We start from the raw sequence: 25,780 nt of genomic DNA on the forward strand, positions 1-25,780 counted from the left end.
ACATACATACATGTATATCCCAATAGGCATACATGTGTATATGAATAGACAGGCATCTCACACATGGTAGGGGTAAGATGGGATACAGAACTGACTGCCAACAGCCCGGAAGGAACCAAATTTGTCATCTTAATATCCCACCTTTGAATTTACTGCAAAATCTTAACATAAACTGTGAAGGCTTTTGTAGTGTTAAAACTAGAAATATATAGTTACCCTAACAAGTGGAAGAATCCATAAGGAATTATCCTACAATAAGCCTTTAGGTAAAAAAACAAAACTAATTCATATTGAGCCAACAAAACGAGTAGTTAAAAAAGTCCAAGCAATTACTACTAGTTATTCCATCATTGCTGATAGCTATATTCCCATGGAAAAAAGTTTCATACTTTTCCTAGACAGGGCATATAAGGGAATGTTATGGAAATTCCAGAAGAGGCAAGAAAAGGGGCACCCTTTGGGAAAAGCCAGCTGAAGATTTTTTCCTGCCAGCACAGAAACTGAAATAAAGAAAGGAGGGAAAAGGATATGTGGAACCATCCCAGAAGGAAGTCAAATTGGAGGAGGAAAAAGAGGAATATCCCGATGTCCCAAAGGCAGGAGATCAGCTGCAGACCACGCTGAGAATCAACAACATCTTATCTCTTCTTCACTAGACATTAAAGTCAGTAAGCCATATGTGGTCCTGATTTAAGGGGGGAAAGAGTGACCCTTCCCTAAAAGGTAGGCCTAAAAAACAGAAGGCCATTAGTTATATAGCTCTTAGAATAAAGAAAAAATGACAGTAGGTGATTCCTTCCTAAGGGAAACAGAAGAAGTCAGCCTTTCCATATCCATATTTAGAACCCCAGGAGATGGGCCTATATCCATGACATCAAAGAGAAACTCCCACACTCACTAGTGCCCTTAGTTCTTGCCCCACATGGGTATAAATTATCCAGTGAGATCAGATCCTGGGAAGACTAAAAAGGACTACACAAGTTCTAGGCAGGATAATGAAGAAGATAGCTAGCAGGAACATGCATAATTAATCTACACCATCTAGCTCAACCTTAAGTAAGGCTTTTGATTTATAGCACAATGTCCGTAAATGATCAAACATGGTCCAGACTTCACAAATGCTGCCATTTATGTTGACCTACAATGGATGGAAATTTATACCTACGAAGTTAGGCATAGGCTGAAAGTGTGTCTTTCCTAATACAACCTTTCTTGGACTTTTAGAAACTCCTTTAAGATTCATTTTCTCCTATTTGTAAAACAGCCTGACTAGTCATTCCATTGGAAGGTTCAATTCCAGAAACATTTATCAAGTATCTACAAAATGCAAGGTACTGAGCTAGTAAACAGAAAAACTGAGATGAAAAATGGAAGTCTCTACCTTCAAAGACCATATAATCTACTTCTAAGAATATGACATTTATGTAAATGAACATAATCAAAGACAGAAGGGGATGGGTGGGGGAGGGGAGACAGCAAAGTGCTCAAGAAGAACCTGAGGAAGAAGAGAACATTGTGGGGAATCAATGAAGGCTTCATGTAAGACAGCTCTGGGCTGGGTCTAGAAGAATCCTTAAGAATTCAATAAGTAAAGATGAGTAGAAGGCGTACCAGACATGTTTAGAGATATCCCAAAAATTCATACCAGTTACCTGTGCCCACCCTACAGCAGAGCCTCTCAAGCTTATATAGTCAAACACCTAGTATGCTGACCTCGACATAGTGACGTCATTTTGGTCTTTTTTGAGTACAAAGGACAACAGACCACCACTAGGAAATACATGGAAGTAGGAAGCAACAGATAATAAACAGGGAACAATAGCTAGCTGGAACATAAGAGTTTATGAAGAAGAGTTATGTGAAATAAGTTTAAGAGAGGTTGGAACCAGACTGTGGAAAGCCCTGAAATCTATGCTAAGGAGTTTATACTTTATTTGAAAAGCCTCAAAAGGTTTCTATAAGCAGAAGAATAACACAGTCACGGCCAAACTCTAGGAAAATTAATTTGGCAGCTCTATTAAGTATATTCTGAAGAGAAAAGAGCCTATAGGTGGGAAGAGCAATTAAGAAGTTATTACTATAGTTCACAGGAGAAAAAAATGAAGCCTTATATTAGCATCATGGAAGGCTGAGAGAAGAGGAAAGGGCATATTTACTATATTATGGACATAGACAAGACTTGTATAAAGGAGCTTGAGGCATAAGTCTGCTCTTGAGAAAAGCAGCTGCTGAATTAACATTACATTGACAGTTCATTTTTGGAGGCACAGGTCTGCTCAAGAGTTCCAAATGAAGCAGTTACTGTAATTCAGAATTATGGGATAGCAGGTACTCATTTTTTAATGTGAAAAAATATGGCATACTGAAGTAAATGGAAATTAGAGAATTCTTCAGTGATTTGGATTAGAACGATTAAAGAACTTTTGACTTAACCTGAAAAATAAGGATACCAAAACTCTTCAGTGATTGCACAACAAATATAATTAACCTAGTTTTACACAGAAGACAAGAGTTTGGTCCTAATCATAAGCTAAGATGGAGTCGTTCATTCACAGAAGACTCTCAAGTACGAACCAAGAAAGATAAGAGAAGTTAAAGGGCAAACCTCAGAACTATACGAGCTGAACCTGAAGCTGAAATGATGAACTAGAGCTTCATTGTTGTTAAGTGGCAAGTCCAACTGAGTAAAAAGAACATCTTGGAAGCAAAGAATCAGGGAAGTCACCTGACAGATAAATTAGTTTGGTCATAGCCATTGAGTTGTTAGTTAAGCACAGTGTGGATCAATTCAGTTCACAGAAGTTACATTCATCAAGAAACTTTTATGGACAATAATGAAAAGAGAAAGACACTAAAGTTTACCAGAGTTGTGAGTTACCCTGAGCCGTGGGCTCTCTTCATTCATGTGCCTCTTTTCTCTAAGTGCCAACTCATTAACATAGATAGTGGGCACACAGGTGGAAAATTGTGAGCCAGGTTTATATGATCTATTTGCTACATGATGTGATATATATGCTATAATATAGAATACATATGCTTTAATATATGAGTACCTGTGATGGTGATATTATTTGGCTTACTATTAAGTAATGCTATATTTGATATCTAGAAGAATCATGACTATGAGTGACTGGTTTTGTACAAATGGAAACATATCAGTGGGAGCTTAAGAGCTGAAATGGTAAGGAAAGTGTATGAGTCCAAGTATATGATGGTCTTTTTCTGGGAATCCAGACCTGACAGTGTGAGAATGGGTTAGAGTAAGCAAAGTTAGCTCCAACAGTATGTGAAACACATGTGAGAAATTTTATGTGTTTAAAGGTACAAGTCACTAGAGTAGGGAATGGCCATCCTACACATCCATTTCATTTGGCAACCAATTGGATGTGGAATATCAAAGGCAAAGGAAGTCAAAGGTGGCTGGAGTTTAAAGTCTGGGTCACTAGGTGCATATTAGTAGCATAAACAGACACTGTGAAGTTAGGAAAAGAAGCAAATTTAGTGGGAAAAGATGATGAATGCAAACTGGGACATGCTATATTGAAAGAGCTAATGGTACATCCTAATGGAGATACACAGCAGGCATGAAGATGAGCTTAGGGGACAGCCTGGGCTAGATAGACAGCTCTGGGAGTTACCTCTATACAGGTGAAAACTGAACCCATGGGAACAGCTGAAATCAGCCAGATAAAGAGAGAAGAGAATAAAGGAAGAAAACATCCTTGCCTAGGAGGTAAGGTTAAGATAAATTAGGGAAGATAGAAAAGAAAATTTCAAGTAGGAAAAAAACAATTGGAGATAGCTCAGGGTCACATAAATTCCTTTGAAAATGAATTTTTAAATCACCTTATTAGTACTAACAGGGAAAAGGGTCACTGACACATGAAAAGAACTGCCACTAGGAAGGCCTTTTCTTTTTAACTACCATCTGGAACTTGCTAACTTTGTTGCTTCTTTTCTATTTAGGAGGGTAAAAGTTGATGATTGGTGAGTGCTAATGACTCCTGGGACCCAAAGTGGCATATCCGGATAACATACAGAGAACTTCAGAGCCTGGAAGAGCTTTTCAGCAGGCGCCTGATGACAGAAAGGCCCCAGAAGGACTCACTGTTTACAGGTCAAGTGGAAACACAGAGGGCTATATTCCATACTTGTCTCCAAGAGCAGCATGCACTGACATCAATGGGAGTTCCATGAACAGAACAAGAATATGACAGTCCCCTAAGAGCTTCAAAGTGCTTGATTATTTTTAAAGTATACATTAGACACATATTAAAATTTCTCTCTCCAAATTTTAGTATACAATCAGAAAAAAGATTATGTTTAGATGATGACTCAGCCAAGTTGCATACTGCACCAACTGTTCTTATCTATGGATAGGCCACTTTTATATGGAAATGGCTATTGAGAAGTGAAATAAGAAAAAGATGAGGATTGCATGGTATAGTGAAAAGAGCAGCAGATTTGTAGCTGGAGGACATGAGTTCAAATAATGATTCTTCTAATTACCAGCTGTGTAATGCTGGGCAAGCCATTCAACCTCTCTGGACTTCAATTTCCTGTTTTTTAAAGGAAGGAGAGGATACACTAGATCAGAGGTGTTAAATCCTAAGAGGCCGAGTTCAAATTCAATTAAAATGTAATTGGGAAATATTTTTTAAAATAAATTAAAAGCAACAGAACACAGAAAATATTAAGATATGGTTTTATAAGTCAACATACACGCCACAGGGATTCTTATGTGCAGTTTGATGATCCTGTTTCTATTTGAGTTTGTTACCACTATTCTAGGTGAAAACTAAGGTCCCTCAGTGGATGGGAGATGATCTATGTCAGTGATTCCCAAAGTGGGCGCCACTGCCCCCTAGTGGGTGCTGCAACGATCCAGGGGATCAGTAATGGCCACAGGTGCATTTATCTTTCCTATTAATTGCTATTAAAATTTTTTAAAAATTTAATTTCCAGGAAAGGGGGCGGTAGGCCAAAAAAGTTTGGGAACCACTGACCTATGTGAATGAATGGACAGAAGGGAACACCAAGAATGACATATATGAGAGCATATGACACTGTGGTTCAGAGAAAGGAAAAAAATAAATGTCAAACACTGCAGGAATTTATGAAAAGCATACATACTTTGGTTTCTCAGATTCCTTTTTACTGTCAGTGATGCCTCCTATAGATGTCTCCTTTTCAGAGTCAGTAGCTGAATAAGACTCACTATCACTAGACTGCTCATATTTTTTCTTGGCTTTTTTGTGGTGTTGATGTTTTTTCTTTTTCTTCTTTTCTTTCTTCTTTTTTCTACTTGCTTGTTTAAGTCTTTTATGTGTATCACTTTCTTCTGAAAACTCTGGCCTTAAAGGGCTCCTGTTCAGAAAAATATATTTTATAATTCTTGTCAAAGAATAGTTAAGGGACACAGCAAGAAAAACTAAACAGTCACAGATGGGAGGGAGGAGGGTTAAAGAGGGGGTGAGAAAGGCAGGACAAGAAGTAATACTTCTTCAAATGAACAGAGAACTTCAAGTAATGTATTCTTGTAGGATCTTTCCCAAGAGATATTCAGCTAAATATATATAGTTAAAGGAAAAATAAAGAAGCATGAGATCTTAATCAAATGATATGTCCAATTTTGAGCAGACAAAACATACTTTTAGATGTATACAACAAATATGTGCCTTTAAACAAAAAAGCATCTACAGGTTAATTTATGAAATTAAAAAAAGGGTGCTCAAACAAGCAACAGCCTAAGAAGTACATCTTTAATCCAACTATTCACACTAACATGGCTTTAAAGGCAAAAACCCGGGCCTAATTCTTGTCCATTGTTCCCAAAGGTTAAAGCAGAACACTATCAACAATTCTTTAGTAGCACAGCTAATTTACCTTTCTTCAATTAACAAAAGCTTGTGGCACTATTCTCAAGCCAAGGGCTTAGCAAGGTACACTACTCAAGGAATTAAGCTTGTGAGGGGCTGGTTTATAAACCTGTCTATAGGACAGCTCCACTGAATCATTTCCATAATCCACAGCAATGGACTTTAGAAATTGGATATAGATTATATATGGGTTTAAAGAAAAAAATTTTCCCAGAATTTCATACAACCCAGGAGGAGAATGTAAAAGGTATAATTAATTTTTATGAAAAGATATCAAAGTATAATAAGGAGCTAGCTTAACTCTAAAATTTGAAAGGTCTATTAAGGAAGACAGTAAAAGCTGCTTTAGACAGTCAAAAAAAACAGTATCTGTAAATAAAGTCAGCACTGTCAGGTAACAAAACTCTGTTCAACCACAATTAATTTCATAGTGCCACTCTGTTAAGGAATAGTTACCTCCTTCTTTTGGGTTAATGAACTAATAAAATTTTCTGGGGAATGAACCTTGTAAGAAAGGGAGGATTTTTAGAGATTTGTTAGGAAGTGTTTAAGATATCAAAACAAATGCTGCCAATAAATATTAAAATAAATAAAGCTGTTTAAGAATCATGACACAGACATTTCCCTCATGGCCTAATTACAGAGGCACTACCTGTGATTTCACTGCAAAATGGAAGGAGGGGAGAGGAAGAGGAAAAAAGGAAATGTCAGAGAATGAGATGAGGGAAAAATATAGCTTGGAAAATAGTGTTTATTGAAGTCTTCCAAGGAGTTTCATTTAAGCTAAGATATAGAAGTTCCTTCTTATACTAGACACAATGGCAAATAATAACAGCATGTTAGAGAGAATCCATTTAGAAAAAATGTCAAAGAAGATGCTACCTTATAAGCAGTGGCTTCTCAGAAGCAAGGACTGCAGTCTCTACAGTATTTTGTTGCAGAGTTGGTATGCTTCCAGTACAAAAGCTTGGGTTGCTCAACCAGTCTAATTCTACACATGCAAAAGGGAGAAAAAAAAATCAATAAAATTAGCTCAATATGTTCTAGAAAACAGGAAATTCATTCAATTAGCCAATAACCTAATTCACTGCCAATGTCAGCAAGTCATTCTAAATAGTCACAGATAGCAAAAAGGGTGGTGCAAAATTTTTATTTGACAGAGGACAAGGTTTTAGCCCACTTAAATATTTAAAACTGTAAATCCTCATCTTATCTGGCCACAATGGAAATCAACATAAATTCGGCAAACAATTATTAAATGCTTACTACATGTGAGGCAGTATTCTAAGTGTTAAGGACAGACAAAAACCAAAAAGTTCCTGTCATCAGAGTTTACATTATAATGGAAGTGCAAGGTAATTTGATGAGGGGGGGAAGTACTGACAATTGTGGAATTCCAGAAAGGCTTCATATAGGAAGGGGCACCTAAAATCCAGAAGGAAGAAAGAGGATCTTGAAAGGCAGAAATGAGGATAAAGTATGTGTTTGATATAGGCTTTTTTTTATTATTATTATTGGTTCATTCATTGCAGGCAGAGATGAATTCTTTGTGAGAGTATACAAAACCAGGAGATTAGATGCCAAAACAGAACAGCTAATAGTTCAGCTTGCCTGGAACTCTAGTGCATGAAGTAATATGAAGGTTGAAGCCTAATTGTTGAAGAGCTTAAAAGCCAGTCTGGGGAGTTTACATGTTATCCTAAAAGTAACGGGTGGTCACTAGATTTTTGAGCAAGTGAGTGATATGGTCAGATTCCCCAACCTCCTTTAGGAAGAGTGGTGCCCTACACTCAATGATGAATATTCTCAAACCTGGTCATACCCTTCACACCACAATGATTCTGAACCCTAAACTCTTTTCCTCCTACATCTTTTCCTCCTCCACTACTGCTATCTACTAGCTATTATGGAAACCTGACTCCCCAAGATGACAGCAAAACTACCCTTTCCAACATCTGGCTGCACCTTTACTTATTCTTTGGGTCTCACTAGGGAAGTGGGGGGTTGGGAATACTTTTTGCTCTTCATTGACATTTCCAAGTTCTCCCTTTACTCTCATCATTTAGTAACTTCTCTTCCCTTGATGTTCATGCTATTCATGACTGCTCAATCAAAATCTTGGTAGCTATTTCTATAGACCCCCAGCTCATTCCCCTTCTTTCCTCTATAAGTTTGGTACTTGGCTCACAATTTTTCACTATTCCCTAATTCCTACCCTCATAGTAGAAGACTTTAAGTTACATATTGACACTGCCTTAAATTCCCTAACCATTCAGTTCCCTACCCTCACTTCCCATGAGCTGCTCCTCTATTCCACATCAGACAAATGGAAAGATAGATTTTATCCTTGATCTTGCTATGTTCAAAACAGAATTCATTATTTCCAAAAAAAACTTTCCCCATCTCTTACCTTTCCTATTACTGTAGAGGGAAACACCATCCTTCTAATTCTCAGGCTAGGAACCTGGGATTTATCCTTGACTCCTCACAATTTCTCACCTTGCATATACAATCTGTTGCCAAGGCCAGCTGATTTCCCCCTCTGCAAAATCTCTTCTATGATGCTTCTACCACTCTATGGAAGCTCTCATCATCTCATGCCTGGACTACTGCAAAAGACTACTGGTGTCTCTTCCTGCTTCAAGTCTCTCCCCACTGTAATTCATTCTCCATTTAGCCACTCATGTGATTTTCCTAAAGCACAGGCCCACCCATGTCACCCCTCTACTCAATAAACCCCAGTGCCTCTCTCTTGCCTCCAGGATCAAATATAAAAACCTATTTGGCATTCTAAACCCTTTATAACCTAGTCCCTTCCTACTATCCAATCTTCTTACCACCTTCCTCTCCAGCACTTATCCTTCAATCCAGTGTCACTGGCCTTCTGGCTGTTCCACAAACAAGATACTCCATCTTTCAACTATAGGATTTTCTCTAGCTGTCCTCCATGCAGAGAATGCTCAGCCTACTGAACTCTGCCCACTGACTTCCCTGGCTTCCTTTAAGTTCCAACTGAAATCACATCTTTTACTGAATGACTACCCCAGCCAGCCCCTCCTAATTCCAGTGCCTCCTCCCTGCAAATTATTTCCTATCTGTCCTGTATATAGTTTGCTTTGTTTATATTGTTTGTTGTCCTTCCAATTAGATTATGAGTTCCTTGGGGGAAGAGACTGACTTTTGCCTCTTTTGTATCTCCAGTACTTAGTACCATGTCTGGCACATACCTGAAGCATAATGTTTATTTTCTGATTAGTTGATTCTAGTGACAGGAACTCACTATTTTATGAGGCAGAAAGCAAAGATTGTGGTGGAGAAGCAACAGGAAATGGCCTGACACATCCCTAGACTTTTGGAGAACATATCTCAAAGCATCCAGAAGATATATAGGTAAGACCTAATTGACTAAAATCATATTCAAAAATAGGGTCAAGAGGGATGAGAAGCTCTCAAAAATATAATTTTGAAAACACAAACTGAAATTACTCCAGTAAGAAAAAGGGGAGCATGCTAACTAAAGGATCAATGGAGTTCCACAGGGAACTCTTGGTCAACTTAGATTTTTTTATTGTCATTCAAAATATACTTCTATATTGGTCATTGTTGTAAGAACAAACTCATACAAAACCAAAACTCCAAAATAAAACCATAAATACACTTATGTGAAAGACAACTGCAATAGTTCTTTCTCTGGAGGCGGATAACATTCCTAGTCATAATTCTTTCAGGATTGTCCCAGATCAGTACATTGCTAAGAATAGCCAAGTTTTCACTGATAATCATCATCCAATATTGCTGTGATTGTGTTCAATGTTCTTCCAGTTCTACTGATTTTGTTCTGCATCAGTTCCTGCAAAATTTTGCAGCTTTTTCTGAAATCATCTTGCTATAATTTCTTATAGTACAATAGTATTCTATTACCAACATGTACCACAATTTGTTTAGCCATTCCTCAGTTGATGGACATCCCTTCAATTTCCAATTCTTTGCCACTACAAAAAGAGCTGCTATAAATATTTTTATACAAGTATGTATGCATAGTTTTATAAGTTTTCAACTTACACTTTTAAAAAGCATGCAATGAAAAAGAAGGAAAGTTAATGGATACATACAAGAATGGCAGAGACCTGTAAATAAAATGACACAAATGCTAAAACACAAAATGAACCAAGGCTGGCAAATAATGCTATAGCCAACAGAAATGGCTTTAAAAAAAAAAAACTTTTGGGGGCAGGAGGAAAATCAAAGAAAGGGCAAGATACCTATCTAATCTGGATGGTAGAAAAATAACAGATGCGAATGAGAAGAGGGAACTATTTAACTTTTAGTTTGCTTGTTTTTGTTTGCCAAGGAGAATGATCTTTCAACTAAGAAGGAACAAAGGAGTTGAGACCAAGGCAAATGAGGAGATGGTAAGACAACCAGCTGCCCTGAGAAAATTCAAGTCAACAGATTTAGATATATTCTGAGATAAGTGCTGGTTTAGCTGGACTTAGGATCATTGACTAGAGGGAATAGGGGAAGTTTTGCAAGGCTAGAGTTGGAGAAATGTTTCCCCAATTTTCAAAACATATTGAACAATACAGTCTGTAAACTAGGCCACAATAAGCCAGATTTCTTGAAAACAGCTGAGGGCAGTAGATGGTGAGGTGGTTTTGGAGTCAGTAAGACAGGCATTCAAATCTGGCCTGGCATTTACTAGCTGTATGGTCCTTGGGGGTTCATTTGATCTTTCACAGCCTCAGTTTTCTCATTTATAAAATGAGGATAATAATAGCAACTATTGAACCTGTTGTGAGGACTGAATATAATAACATGTAAAACACTTTACAAACTTTAAAGTACAATATAAATACTAGCTATTATTACTGCTGTTATTCTACTTCTGGCAAAATCCCAGAATGTGTTATTAGAAGTATTGTTTATGAGCATTTAGAAAGGGAAATGATAATCACTAAGAGTTAGTATGGCTTCATCAATAATAGATCATGCCAAACTAACCACATTTCTTTTATTGATGATTTAACACATTGACAAATCCAGGTGAATATTGTGTATGGTATATGCATTCAATTAAGAAATCTAACAAAGTCTTTGATGTTCTCTTTGTGGACAAGGTGGAGAAAGTGGGCTCTATATATATAATTGGTAGTTTCCGAAATGTTTGAAGAATAGGTTCTAAAGAGTAGCAATGAATGGTTAGGTGTCAAATTGAAGGAAATCCCTAGTAGTCAGTGTGTTCCAAGAGCCCAGATCAGTGATTCCCAAAGTGGGTGCTACCGCCCCCTGGTGGGTGCTGTAGTGATCCAGGAGAGTGGTGATGGCCACAGGTGCATTTATCTTTCCTATTAATTGCTATTAAAATTTTAAAAAAATTAATTTCCAGGGGGCTAAGTAATATTTTTTCTGGAAAGGGGGCAGTAGGCCAAAAAAGTTTGGGACCCACTGGTCTAGATCTTGCCCGTGTGGTATTTATTAGTTGCTAGGATGAAGGTATTGATGACATGCCTGTCAATTTTCAGATGACACAAAGCTAGGAAGAACAGCTAACTCAAATGATAGTTTTTAATCAAAGTGAAGATTTTCACACTTATCTCTAATAAGTTTCATCTTGATGAATTTGGCCCACCACCTTCATTAAGAAGAATTCTTGGATATCTGTAATTTAACATACTAGCTATCCAATTTCATCTTGTGCCCACAAATTTAGTAGATGTCTCCTGTGTCTCTTCTTTGTAGTCACTGACAAAAATGTTGAACAAGACAGAGATAATAGGGCCCTAAGGCATGCCACTAGATACCACACTCAAGATCAATACTAATCTTGGAGGTAAGCCTTTAACTAGGCTTTGAAAGAGTAAGTTTTACGTAATCAAAGTGGAGGGGATTGGGGAGAAGACACAGTCCAGGCCAAAGTAAAGATGTTAATGAAAACATACAGGTAGAAATATAAATGGCATGTTGACAGAGAAAATTAGCAAATCACTTTGGAATACACGAATAAGCACTATAATGTTATAAATGAGGAAGACACTAATATAGGTTGGGGAAATCAGAAAAGACAACGTGAAAAAGTCTGAGCCAAACCCTGAAGAATGGGTAGGATTTTCATAAATGGAAATGAGCATTTCTGGCCAGTGAACAGGGAGGGAAAAAAGGAAGAAATGACGTAAGGCAAAGGTTTGGAAATACTTGAGGGTGAGTGAATAACCAGCATGATGCAATTCATATCGATAAGTAGTAGAGAGCTAAAGTTGGAGATGTAGATTGAGCTAGATTGTAAAGGGTCTTGAAAATCAGTCTTTCTCCCATTGGTAATCCGAAATCCCTCAGCATGTAACATGATAACTTCAGTGTTTTAGGAAGATTAATTTGATTCTAATATATACACATAGGTCCACAGAAGAATTTGAGTTGTAATTAAAAGTTCTACATTTTTCTTCTCATACTGACCCAAAACAAAAAGGAACAAGTTGCTAAAGTAACTTTAGGAACTGGTTCATGGGGTGAAAATGTTTAAATCCAGCCTTGCCTTTAGAACAAATACACCACCAGCGATGCTCTGCAGGTGCATGAAGCCTAACCAAATTCTGGCAGCAGGGTAGCAATAATTTTAATAAGCTCTGCCTCTTCAGTTCCCAGGACTCCTCACATCAACATAAAATTTCACTGCTATTTTTTCTCTTTTCTATCATTCAAAAGCTTTAATTTATTTAATATGTATCTACAGAGCTGCTTTTTCTTAGTATAGGCACATGGACACAAAATAATCATCTAAGGATATTTAAATTAGCACTCTCAGTTAACAGAAATGAAGTATGTACATATAGTACATGAGCCATTGGCACAAAGAATAAAAAGACCCAAATGAACAACCTTCACAATGCTATATTGGTCCACATTCATTGAACATCCATGTGTGTAGGACTGGAAAAAAGGTAAACCCTCCAGCCTCAAGGATTTTGTAATCTAATGGGTACATTTAAAATCATTGGGGCACAAATGCTAAATAGAATTTCTTTCAATTGCATTTCTTGCAGTCTCTCTTCCTCACTCCCCAGCCCCCTTCCTCTTTTTATTTTTTTTCTAAAGTAGTCCCCCATATCTAGGGTTTATCACCTGAGGAAGTGAATTTGAAAATAATTCCTGTTGTTCAGTTTCTACTTATTCTCCACCAAAGGTCATAGTCATTTCCCCAACCACACTTTCTCCAAGTCACATACTAAAGTAAATAAGGAGAAAGGACAAAATTGGTAACAAAACCTACACATAAACCTGAAAAGCCTCTTTTTTATGTAAATGTTCTTAATAATGGAAATGAAGAGGATAAAATTGAGAGAAAGGACAAACAAGATAAAATCAAATCGATTTTTCCAGTTTTTCAGAAGGCACAATTAAGGTTTTAAGAATATAATTAAGGGTTTGACATATGGGACTATGTGAGAAACAGTTTATAAAAAAGTTAGACTTGACTAATTGGAGCTAGAACTCAGGTTTTAAATTTAACTCATCAATGATTCACTCTGTGCCCTTCAACAAAGTGAAATAGTTAATTCCAGGTCCTTCAAAATCACTTTAAAAGTGGTTGTATTTGTACTGTTCTACTCCTTTATCATTCTAGGCTAGTGTTAGAAGTAAATATTTAATGCCATTTGAAGTATAATTTATTTTAACTTTATTTTTCTTGGGTTTGTGTGTATGTGTTTTCTTTTGCAAAAGGGCTAATATGGAAATATAGTTTGCATGACTTCATATATGTATAATTGACATCATAGTGCTTGCCTTCTCAAGGAGAGGGAAGGGACAGAATGGAGGGAGAGAATTTGGAATTCCAAAAATTTTTAAATATGAATGTTAAATTTTTTTACATGTAATTGGGAAATATTTAACAAATAAAACTGTTTTAAAAAAATAAAACAATGACTTAAGATCCTAAAATGTCAGAACTGAAAGGAACCTTAAAGACTATCCCTAGAACAGCTTAGTTCACTTTTAAAAATAACAACCTAAAGGTTTAGAAGTAAAGGGAAATGGTTTACCTCAGGTCATATTATTATTAGTGACAAAATCCAAACTTACTCCCAGAAACCACAGAAACATTCAAAATTGCCTTCAAATTTCCAAATGCAAAGCATTATACAAATGTAACATTATTTATTCCTTCATTCAACAATCATTTATTAAGTGTCTACTATGTATTATACAAAAACAAAAAAAAAGTTCCTATTCTCAAGAAGCTTACATTTTACTGGGAGAAAGGCATACAACTTTGCACATAGTTAAATGCTATATAAATATGCACATGAGCATATATAAATACACATATATATGCATACCAAGAGTATATAAAGTAACATCCATAAGGGGGTTAGAGTGAGATATTAGCAAATTGGGGGGTGGGAAGTGGGAGGTAGTATAATATTCCAGTAAGTGGTAGCACTTGAGCTAAGCTTTGAGTGAATACCAATTTGGCAGTTTCATGGAAGAAAGACTGGAGGAGAGGTTGGAGGCAGGAGTAATTAAAAGCACATTTCAGTAGGGCAAGTGAAGGATGATGAGAATCTAAAGAAAGAAAGACAGCGGATGAGTGGAGCGATGCTGAAAAATATCACAGAAATAGATTCAAAAAGACAAGTGATTAGACATGAATGTTGAAGGACATGGAAAAGTTGAGAATGACAGGAAGGATGGTGGTTCCCTCAACAAAGAAAAGAGAAATGAGGAAAAAAAAAAAAGAAGGTTAAGGAATAAAGATGAGTTGTTTTAGACACTGAGTTTGAGATCCCTACATTACATTCAATTAAAGGCATCTAAAGTTGGCTAACATGACAGCAAAAGAAAATGGTGAATGTTGGAGGGGATGTGGCAAAATTAGGACATTAATGCATTGCTGGTAGAGTAGTGAATTGATCCAACCATTCTGGACGGTAATTTGGAACTATGCCCAAAGGACTTTAAAAGATTGTCTGCCTTTTGATCCAGTCATAGCACTGCTAAACCCCAAAGAGATCATAAGGAAAAAGACTTGTACAAAAATATTTATAGCTGCACTCTTTGTGGTGGCAAAAACTTGGAAAATGAGGGGATGTCCCTGGAGGAATTCCATGTGAACTGGAATGACCTTCAGGAATTGATGCAGAGTGAAAGGAGCAGAACCAGAAGAACATTATACACAGCGTCGGATACCCTGTGGCACAATCAAATGTAATTCTCTACTAGCAGCAATGCAATGATCCAGGACAATTGAGGGACTTATGAGAAAGAATGCTAACCACATCCAGAGAAAGAACTGTGGGAGCAGAAACACAGAAGAAAAACAACTGCTTGATCACATGAGTCAAAGGGGATATGACTGGGAATGTAGATTCTAAATGATCACCCTAATGCAAATAGTAATAATATGGAAATAGAGGACAGCTGGGTTGCTCATTGGGTTGAGAGCCAGGCCTAGAGATGGGAGGTCCTAGGTTCAAATCTGGCCTCAGACACTTCCCAGCTATGTGACCCTGAGCAAGTCACTTGACCCCCATTGCTTACCCTTACCACTCTTCTGCCTTGGAGCCAATACACAGTATTGACTCCAAGATGGAAGGTAAGGGTTTAAAAAAATAATAATAACATGGAAATAGGTCTTGATCAATGACACATGTAAAACCCAGTGGAATTGCTCGTTGGCTACAGGAGGGGGGTGAGAGGAGGGAAGGGAAAGAACATGAATCATGGAACCATGGAAAAATATTCTTAATTAATTAATTAAAATTTTGGGGTCAAATAAATAAAGGTATCATCTAATGAGTGAGACAAGACTAGAGGTCAGTAAAGAGATTAGATTTAACTGCATACAGATACTAGCAGAATGGTAGAACCTATGAGAAAGTCTCTACTGAATTTGTTTTCTATTCCTAACCTTATTGTTAATTTAATTTTTCAGGATCACTTCAATTCTAATTGAAGTCTGGAAAAGGTCATTTGAAATTAAGAGCTACCTCATTGAAATCAGATGACAGAATCCTCTTTTGTATTTATTTATATCCTCACATCACTTTCAAGTGTATGACTGAAATAAAATAGCTGTTTAGATAGGTGTGCAAATACAGAGCAGGATGTTACACATTATCAAAAGGTCTACTGGGATATTGGATGCCTAACTAAGGACTTAAAAGGAAGAATCTGATTGGCTGGCAGATATTCTGACCCTGTAGATATATGAATGGACAGGTTCAAACTTGCTGGGCAATTAACACTTTCATATTACTTTACCACACACATTCTGGGAAAGAAACAGAGTAGAAACAAGTGGGAAACCACTTCTGGTCTTTTGCCTAACAAAGAACAAGTAGGTATCTAGAAGAACTAAAGACTAAGGCATGCCTCTGACTACATTTCTAATGTAATTTTACAGGAAATAATATAGTGACTCATTACCTGAATACTTTAACTCTGAAATACTTTTGTCAAGTCATTTATTATGTAACTACATTCTCCCACAATGGCGAGTGTGCTTTAATTCAATTACAGTGTGGACAGATGGAAGAATTACCATGAACAGTTTAAATTTTAAAAGCAAATCTTGAACCAAGCTTTGTAAAGAACATGTAAAAAGCATTTGCACTCATACACAACTGTTACTAAAGAATATTAGATTAGATCTTTTTACTTATTTGTTGGATGACAGGTAAACCATATCTGATGCAAAAAAATTTTCAGAGCTAGCTGTAAAAACAAATATTGGGGGCAGCTGGGTAGCTCAGTGGATTGAGAGCCAGGCCTAGAGACAGGAGGTCCTAGGTTCAAATCCGGCCTCAGACACTTCCCAGCTGTGTGACCCTGGGCAAGTCACTTGACCCCCATTGCCTACCCTTACCAATCTTCCACCTATAAGTCAATACACAGAAGTTAAGGGTTTAAAATTTTAAAAAAAAAAATTAAAGAAGATATAATTTACTAAAAATTAAGAAAAGTTCTCTTGGATCCCCAACTCTGGGCAAAGGATTACAAGGCAAATAACTAAGCCTATAAATAACCTAAATATATGTCGAGAAGATTAAAAATTAAGGAAAAAATCAATAATGATGATAAAATCATATTGTATAGCATCTTATGGTTGTTTTTTTTTAATCCATACTTTCTGGCTCAGTAACAACTCTAAGATAAAAGGGCAAGGTCTAGGCAAATGGGCAAGTGACTTGCCCAGGGTCCCACAAGTTAGGAAGCATCTGAGATCAAACTTGAACCCAGGTCCTCCCAAATGCAGGCCTGATACTCTACCCACTGTGCCTCCTAGCTGTCTCCCAACTTACAGTTTATAGCACAATTCATAGTATTTGAACAGAATAGAAGTATCATAATATCTAAGGTTCAGGGAAGTCCAAGGTCAAACAGCTAATAGAGAGGAGTGTATTAATTAGAGAATTTTGTACCTTTAAACTACATTCCCCAGAATTCCTTTCAGCTCCTAGCATCCCTTTCTCTGCATCCTCACATTTCTGCTTTTTGTTTTTTACATATTGTTTATAAATGTGCTGTAAGCCAGGCCCTCACTCTCTTCTCTCTCTCTTCTCTCTTGACCAGGGCTGGGTTAGCTAGCTTTTTTACTTTAGTTATTATTAATAAACTTTTTAAAATATAATATTTACTCTATATTAGTTTTAAACTTAACAGGAAACAGAAACTATCTCCAAACCACACTATAATGCGTTTAAATGACAAAATACAAAAATGGGAAATCAATATTATAGAGAAATAAAACCATGATTTTAATGAATTTTGCTTGGCAGGCCAAAGATGACTTCTGAAAAAAGCCAATAAAAATTCAACCACCTTAAAATCTGAAGAGCTAACATTTACTGGCACTTTATAGTAATAAAATATTTCATATGCTTTGTCTCATGTTTTCAAACTAATCAGTGAAGCAGGGCAAATATTTTTATATTCCACCTCCACTCTAATTTTGGGTATAAGAAAATTAAGGATCAGAGAATTTAACATCCAAGGCCAAATTTAAAAGTAAAATAAAACAAATTAAAAAATAAAAAACACTTAAGGCCACACATCTGGTATGTAGTAGAACTCAGACTTGACCATTTAGACTCCCAATCCCAAACTTTTCATTTATCCTATTGATGTTCAAAAAAACCAGACTAAAGTCAGCATTCCAATTTCCATCTTGAGCTATGGGCTAAAATGCTGCTTCTGACACAATTGTCAGTGTGATAAAGTGAAATGACAATCAGGAGAGCTGGGTTCCAAGCCCTGCTCAGTCACTTACTGAAAAACCTTGGGCAAATCACTTGAAAAGGAGGTTTAGCTTTAATCTAGAAAAATAGGTATAACACCATCTAAGTGATTTTCTTCAGACTTCTTGAGAATCAAGTAAGATAAGTATATAAATGTGAATAGCAATTGTAAAAAGTTTGTTCAGAATCCAGTACAAAGGTATAGAACACATAAAGAAGGATAACAGTGATGTAGGAGGCAACACGCTAAACTAGCAATAACGAAAACTAGTTTTTAGCTTTGCTTTGTGACCTAGGGCAAGTCATTTTATCCTTTGTCTCTCTGTAAGATAACAGCATTGGAGTAGGTGATTTGTAAGAACCCTCACAGATCAATTTAACAAATATTTATCAATCTCCTTATCTGAAGGTTGAAAAGATTCAAAGATTAAATATTTGTGCTATCCATCCAGAAAAGAGTTGTTAGGTTAAAATGAGATCATGTGAAACACTCTGTAAATATAAACCCCTAAATATGAACTATTTATGATGATGATGATGAAAGGAAATATGTTTTGGTAGATATCCAGCTGACCTCAAAGTTGGAAAGATGAGGGTTCAATTCCCACACCTGAATTATTGGTTGCATGACTTGGTAAAGTCATAACCTACAGGTTCCCACTCGAATCTTTAAGACTTTAAATCAGTGATGGGCAAGCTACAGCCTGGGCCAGATGTGGCCCCCTGAAATGTTCTATCCCCAGCTTTGGACACTATTCCTAATCTGATGTATACAATGAGTAGGATACAATACAATGAAACTTTCAAAGAGTTGCCTTAGAAACAGACTGACAGATGAGCATTTCCTTTCCTTTAGCCCCCTCTTTAAAAAGTTTGCCCATCACTGCTTTAAGTTATAGAAAAGTTAAGGATACCACAGATGTTTCCTCACTAAAACTTACCCACATCAAAGAATGCACAGGTCAGGACAAAAAGAAGAAAAAATCATTAAGAAATGGTCCCTTCAAACACAGAATTTGCAAACTAATAAATAGTGCAGCAAAGATTCAGATAAGTATGATACAATTTAAGTATGATAAATACACAAGGGATATTTGTTTTATATTTTTCTATATAAAAGTGCAGTAGAAAGAACATTGGACTTGATGTCTTTGGTCGGATCACAACTGTACCACTTACTACCTTTGTACAATCGATAAATCACTTCTGAGTCTTCTGTTCTGTAAAATGGGCAAAATAATACTTGCACAACCTACTTCAAAGGGTTGTTATTATTGTGTTACACTATAGAAAAGTGAGTTATTAATAATAACAAATGAAAATATAAGCACAAATCTATTTTTACCATTAATGAGATCCAAACTGTTACCATAATAATTTGTTCTAAATGGAAATTTAAAAATACATAAAGGACTTAGTCCTTTCTTCCAGCATTGGATCTTCAAATTCCAACTTTCTCACCACTCTGGCTTCATCTTTCTCTTTCCTATTACTTTCATCTTTCACCCAACTACCCAAAACTTTATTTGCCAGACAGACCTAGACAATTCTTTTGTTTAAATTTACAAAGGCAAAATCTAATGTACATCCTTAATTCAATTAAACATAGTAATATAATAAGTACTGGGGCACAGACGTTAACAGAAAAAAAGATAATACTTGACTTCAAGAAGTTTACAATATGGGAGATTGAGAGTCAGGCCTAGAGACAGGAGGTCCTAGGTTCAAATCCGGCCTCAGACACTTCCCAGCTGTGTGACCCTGGGCAAGTCACTTGACCCCCATTGCCCACCCTTACCACTCTTTCACCTAGGAGCCAATACACAGAAGTTAAGGGTTTAAAAAAAAAAAAGTTTACAATCTTCTGGGAAGAACCATATATACACACAGGTTAAACATGAGATACAGAAAGTAAGGATGGCAAAATAATCCCTGCAAGTTGCTCTAGGAAAGTCTAAGACAGAGAAAGTGCTTCTCTGTGAGGCAACAGTTCTCAAAGTATGGCCTTGGAGGTTCCAGGGGTTACAGAAAGTCTACAAGGTCAAAATTATTACAAAATACTTTTCACACAAAGTCAGGTCTAAACGACTAGAAAAAAATTAACTGCTCATAATGAAAATGGGAATTCTACCTAAATTGATTTACTTATGCTATGCCATACCAAACTACCAAAAAATCATTTTATAGAACTAGAAAAAATAATAACAAAATTCATCTGGAAGAACCTAAGGTCAAGGATATCAAGGGAATTAAGAAAAAATGTAAAGGAAGTCAGTCTAGCAGTACCAGACCTCAAACTGTACTATAAAGCAGTAATCATCAAAACAATCTAGTACTGGTTAAGAAACAGAATAGCAGATCAATGGAATTGATTAGATTCACAATATACAGAGGTAAATGATCACAGTAACCTTGGTTTGATAAACCCAAAGATCCCAGCTTTTGGGATAAGAAATCACTATTTAACAAAATAGCTAAGAAAACTATAGAAGAGTATGGCAGAAACTAGGTATAAACCAATATCTTATACTCTATACCAGTAATGGCAAACCTTTTAGAAACTGAGTACCGTGCCACCCCACCACCCCTCACACTTACCCCAGACAGAGGAGGAAGGAAGCATTCCCATTGAGCTGCTGGCAGAGGGGAGGGTGAAGGGAAAAATGTCCTTAGGCAAAATGGAGACAGGGAAGGGAGCAATTTGGCCCCCCAAGTCCCTCTGGCTTTCTAACAACATACACTGGCAGGCACTGGTTTGCATGCCCTCTCTGGCATGCATACCATAGGTTTGCTACCAAAGCCCTATACTAAGATAAGGCCAAAATAGATATATGATTTAGAAATAAAGAGTAACACCATAAGCAAATTAGGGGAACATAGAAGAATTTACCTGTCAGATCTTTGGAGAAGGGATGAATTTATGACCAAACAAGGGAAAGAGAACATTATGAGATATAAAACTATGTAAATCCTTTGTTCCAGTAATATGTCACTACTAGGTTTGTATCCCAAAGAGAAAGGGAAAAGGACCTAAATGCACAAAAATACTTATTAAAGCTTTTTATTTTTATTTTTTGGTGGAGGCAAGGAATTGAAATCTGATGGAATGTTCATCAATTGAGGAATGGCTGAACAAATTATGTATATGATGGTAGCAAAATACTATTGTGCTATGAGAAATGACAAACGGGTTAATTTTCTTAAAAACATGGAAAGACCTACATTAAGTTATGAAGAGTAAAATAAGTAGAACTAGGAAAACATGGTACTCAGAAATAGCAACTGTGACTTAGCTACTCTCAGCAATACAATGATCCAGGACAATTCTGAAGGACTTATGACAAAGAATGCTATCTACCTCCAAAAAAAGAACTGTTTGGAGTGTAGATCAAAGCAAACTATTTTTCACTTTAGTTTGTGTTTTTATTTTGGGGTTTTGCGTTTATGAGTATTCTCTTAAAACAATGACCAATATGGAAGTAAGTTTTGCATGATAATTCATGTATATCCCAGATCAAATTGTTTAGCATCTCTGGGAGGGGGTAAGGAAAGAAGAGAGGGAGACGATTTGGATCTTATAATTTGGGAAGATTCCTATTTTGAAAACTGTTATTACATGTAAATAGGGAAAAAACATTTTTAAAAGGTCAAAATTATTTTTAAAATAATACTAAGAGATAATGACCTATTAGTCTTCCCTTCCTTCTTCAATTATATATGTGTGAGGACAAATTTTTCTCATGTACTTCAACTAAAACAAAATAGGGCAATAGATTAAATGCAGGTGTAGCTGAGAAATCCAGCTGTCTTCTATTATGCCAGACATTAAAGAGATTTGCAAACATAGGTAAAACAATGACTCTCTTCTTGCTAATGTTTTTTTGTTTTGGAGAATGTCTTCTTTTGAGCCACCCTGTATAGTTTTAATTTTTCATTAAGATGTTATTTATGCTAATATATAATGGAGTTGCTGTTGTAATTTTAAATGAATTGATATTTTTGTAATTTATCGATTTTCGTTTCTAAAACAGTAAATATCGATCACTCTAATTCATATAAATAAAAGGTAAATGGAGTCCTCAATACTTTTAAGAGGGTTATTTTAAGAGTGTAAGGGAGTGGGGAGGTAAAGGGGGTCCTGAGACTAAAAAGTTTGAGAACCAATGATTACGGGGAATTTGTTTTGTCTTTTGCCAAGTCAATCAACGTGCATTTATTAAACACCTATCATGTCCCAACTACCGTGCTAGGAGCTGGTAACAAAAAGAAAGGGCAAAGCCAACCTCTGCCCTCGAGGAGCTCACAGTCTAATTTTGATTTTAACATTAGTTATAAAAAGGCCCCATCTTTTGTATTTGTTGCCGGAAGGACAACTCAGTTCCCAATATACTACGCACATAATGGGCATAAAAAATGAAGCCTCCGTTCCCCAAAGCCTGGGGCAACCACCGTTCGATACACTGAACTCCCGCTACCCTTCTACCATACCACCTCTCCATTCCTTTCTTCCCTCCTGGGTACTATACCCCTCCACCCTACATCCCACCAAGAAATCCCACGCAGAAGCCCAAAGGAAACCACAGCGCCTTTCCCAGAAGCCTTTGCTCCACCGCAGGGCAGGTCGGGAAAGCCGAGAGAGAGGCGACACCCCGAGGCCTGACGCCCCGGGTGGGGCGAGCGGCGATACCCTCCACACCACCCAAGCCCTGGGCCCGCTCGCGCCCTTACCTTTCCTCGAGCTGCCACCAATGGAGGACTCGGGGGCCGCACTAACGCCGGCGAAGGCCGGGAACAGAGCCATGGTCCCGGGCCAGGGCCGCTGGCCCCCTCCGTAACACGCACGGAAGGGAAACACCAGCTGGCAAGCAGTGGGCGTGCGTCCGCTCTGTCGCAGGGCATTATGGGAGTTGTAGTCTTTTGGCATTTTGTCTAAGCAATGGGGTGGTCAAGGGAATAATGCATAGTAGATTTCAAGAGTTGAGAGATCTTCCCAGTCTTTCAATCCGACGCCCTCGTTTTGCAATATCTTTAAACTAAGCCCCAGAGAGTTTAAGTAACTTGCCTAGGGTCACATAAATCAAGTTATTAAGCACACTCCTCTTATGTGTTAAACAGCCTGTTAATTGAGGAAACAAAAAAAAAAAAAAAGACAAAAAAAAGTTCCTGCTCTCATGGAAGGACATCACAATCAAAAGCGAGACACTACACGCAAACAATTATGTACGAACAAGATATATGGAGGATAAATCGGAGATAATCAATACAGGGAAGGCTCCAGTGTTAAGCAGAATCAGGAAAGGCTTCTTATAGAAAATAGGATTTTATTTAGGACCTAAAGGAAGCCAGAGGTGATTAAGTAACATGGCAGACAGACAAGATAGAAGAGTGTCTTGTGCAAAGCCATTGGTACAGAGGATGGGGAGAGGATTAAGGTGTAAGTAGACTTGAAAGGAAGGAAAGGGTAAAATTGTGAAGGGCTTTAAAAGCCAAACAGGGGATTTTATATTTGATTTTGCAGGTTAAAGGAAACTACTGGAGTTTATTGAATGAGGGAAGATGAGGGATGACATGGTCAGACCTGCACCTTGAAGAAGGTCCATTTGACAACTAGAGGATAAACTGGAATAGAGAGAACTAAGTTAGGCAAACAAACCAAAAAGGTATTATTTTTGTAACCAGCTGTGAATTGAAAGGATCCTGCACCAATATTGTGTCAGTGTCAGAAGAAAAGTAGTAGTATAGGAGGAATATTATTAAGGTGGAATGGATAGGAACTAAGTGATATAACTAATAAATACAAATAAATGAGAGAATGTGAATTTGAATCCAAGACCATTAAGCCCAAGTCCATTTATCTTTGCAGGGCACTAACCTTTCATACTATTTATACATACACACTCCTTTTAAAGGTTAGGAAACTAAGATCCAGGGAGTCCAAATTAATACAAATATTAAGCTGTAGAATTAAGGCTGGAACCCACTTCCTCAGATTCCATGTTTAGTGCTTACTAATAGACAGGGAAAAGACAGATGAGCTAAGTTTTTCACTGTGGAAAGCACAACTATGTAAACTGTTATGTGAATACATTTTTTTAACCCTTACCTTCCACCTGAGAATCAATACTATATTTGGTTCCAAGGCAGAAGAGTGATAAGGGCTAGGCAATGGGGGTTAAGTTTCTTGCCCAGGGTCACACAGCTAGAAAATATTTGAGTTCAGATTTGAACCCAGAACCTCCCATTCCTAGGCCTGGTTCTCAATCCACTGAGCCACCCAGCTGTCCCCATGTGAATTCATTATTTATTTTGCTATCACTCACCACATCTTGTTGGTTGCCAACTATTGTTAATTCCAGATTCTACAGTATTTCTGATGGATCCCTTTTCTCCACTCTCATACTACCATCCAAATTCAGACCCTCTTCATCTCTCACCTGGACTATTGTAATAGTTAACAGGTTTTCACAGGTTTTCCTGTCTTCTTTTTCCCCCTTCTCTAAACCATATGTAACTTCCAACTCTTTAAATTGTGAGATTGCATCTATGTCACATCTCTATCCAAAAGCCATCAGAAGCTCCATATTGCCTGTAGAATAAAATATAACTTTTTTTTGGCATTTAATATCCTCCCAAATCTGATTTCAATGTGCTTTTTCAGGCTTATTTCATATTACCTCCTTTTGTGCACTGTTTCAATAAAATACTACCTTTTAACTTCCATCCTGCTCCTTACTACTTTCATGTATTCACACAGGCGCTTCTCCATTCCTAGACTACATTCCGTTTTCATCACTGCCCATTAAAATCCTTTAAGAAAAAAAACCTCTTCCTTTAAGGTCCTATTTAAGTAGCACCTGCTCCAGTAAGCCTTCACTCAAAAATATGTTCATATTCATGCACACACACACACACACACACACACACACACACACACACACACACACACACACAAATAAAAATGTCTTCATCTTCAAATTGTCTAGAGTGCTGTCCCTGAATTGTTCCTTTGTGCTCATTACTCCCTATTTTTACTTATTTGTGCACATGTTGCTCCTTGCGAGTTGTTCCTTGTATAGTGTCATTTTTCATCTTTTTATTCCTAGTGCCAAGAACAATCTTTGCATATAACAGGGACTTAATAAATCTTTGTTGAATTGAAATATATGAAATAAGCTGCAAATTACCTTAAATTTTTTCATGTTATATTTCTTTGCCTGAACTTCATTACACTCATAATTCTGCTTATACATATGTTAATATAATTACACTTATATTCAGCTAAAATCCCACCTTCTTCAAAAAACCTTTCCCAGTTTCCTTTAATGCCAATACCATCCTTCCTTTTAAGATTATCTCCAATTTATCCTGTACACTTTTTGTTTATAATTAATTAGTCTTGGACACCTTTGGAAGTCAAGTGAAGTTGTTGGATCCCCAAGATTTAAAACAATGATCGACACATAATGAGTATTTAAGAAATGCTTATTGACCTGACTTACTTGAATGGCAATAACATATAAGAAAATCAGATAAGTAAGGGAGATAACTATTGCAATAATCTAGGCAAGAGATGATGAGGGCCTGAACTAGGGTGTGGTGACTATATGAGTGGTGAAGTCCCAGGTGAAGGAATATATGTGAGAGATATTGCAGAGATAGAAATGA

At 37.0% G+C, this 25,780-nt stretch overlaps 1 protein-coding gene across 3 annotated transcripts in view; it reads right to left on the minus strand.

The window, feature by feature from the left end:
* NRDE2 (NRDE-2, necessary for RNA interference, domain containing) overlaps nucleotides 1-22,967 on the minus strand; it is a 77,689-nt gene extending 54,722 nt beyond the window's left edge. For all 3 annotated transcript variants that reach the window (XM_044665006.1, XM_044665005.1, XM_044665004.1), the window contains exons 1-3: nucleotides 22,844-22,967; nucleotides 6,762-6,870; nucleotides 5,134-5,367 (exon numbers count right to left, since the gene is read on the minus strand). In XM_044665006.1, the coding sequence (XP_044520941.1) occupies nucleotides 5,134-5,367; nucleotides 6,762-6,870; nucleotides 22,844-22,916 (416 nt within the window). In that variant the 5' untranslated portion in view covers nucleotides 22,917-22,967. The remainder of the gene's footprint in view (nucleotides 1-5,133; nucleotides 5,368-6,761; nucleotides 6,871-22,843) is intronic.
* Between the last annotated feature and the right edge of the window lie 2,813 nt (nucleotides 22,968-25,780).

Source organism: Gracilinanus agilis, chromosome 2, assembly GCF_016433145.1.
Source record: "Gracilinanus agilis isolate LMUSP501 chromosome 2, AgileGrace, whole genome shotgun sequence".
In the NCBI taxonomy this organism is placed as follows: Eukaryota; Metazoa; Chordata; class Mammalia; order Didelphimorphia; family Didelphidae; genus Gracilinanus; species Gracilinanus agilis.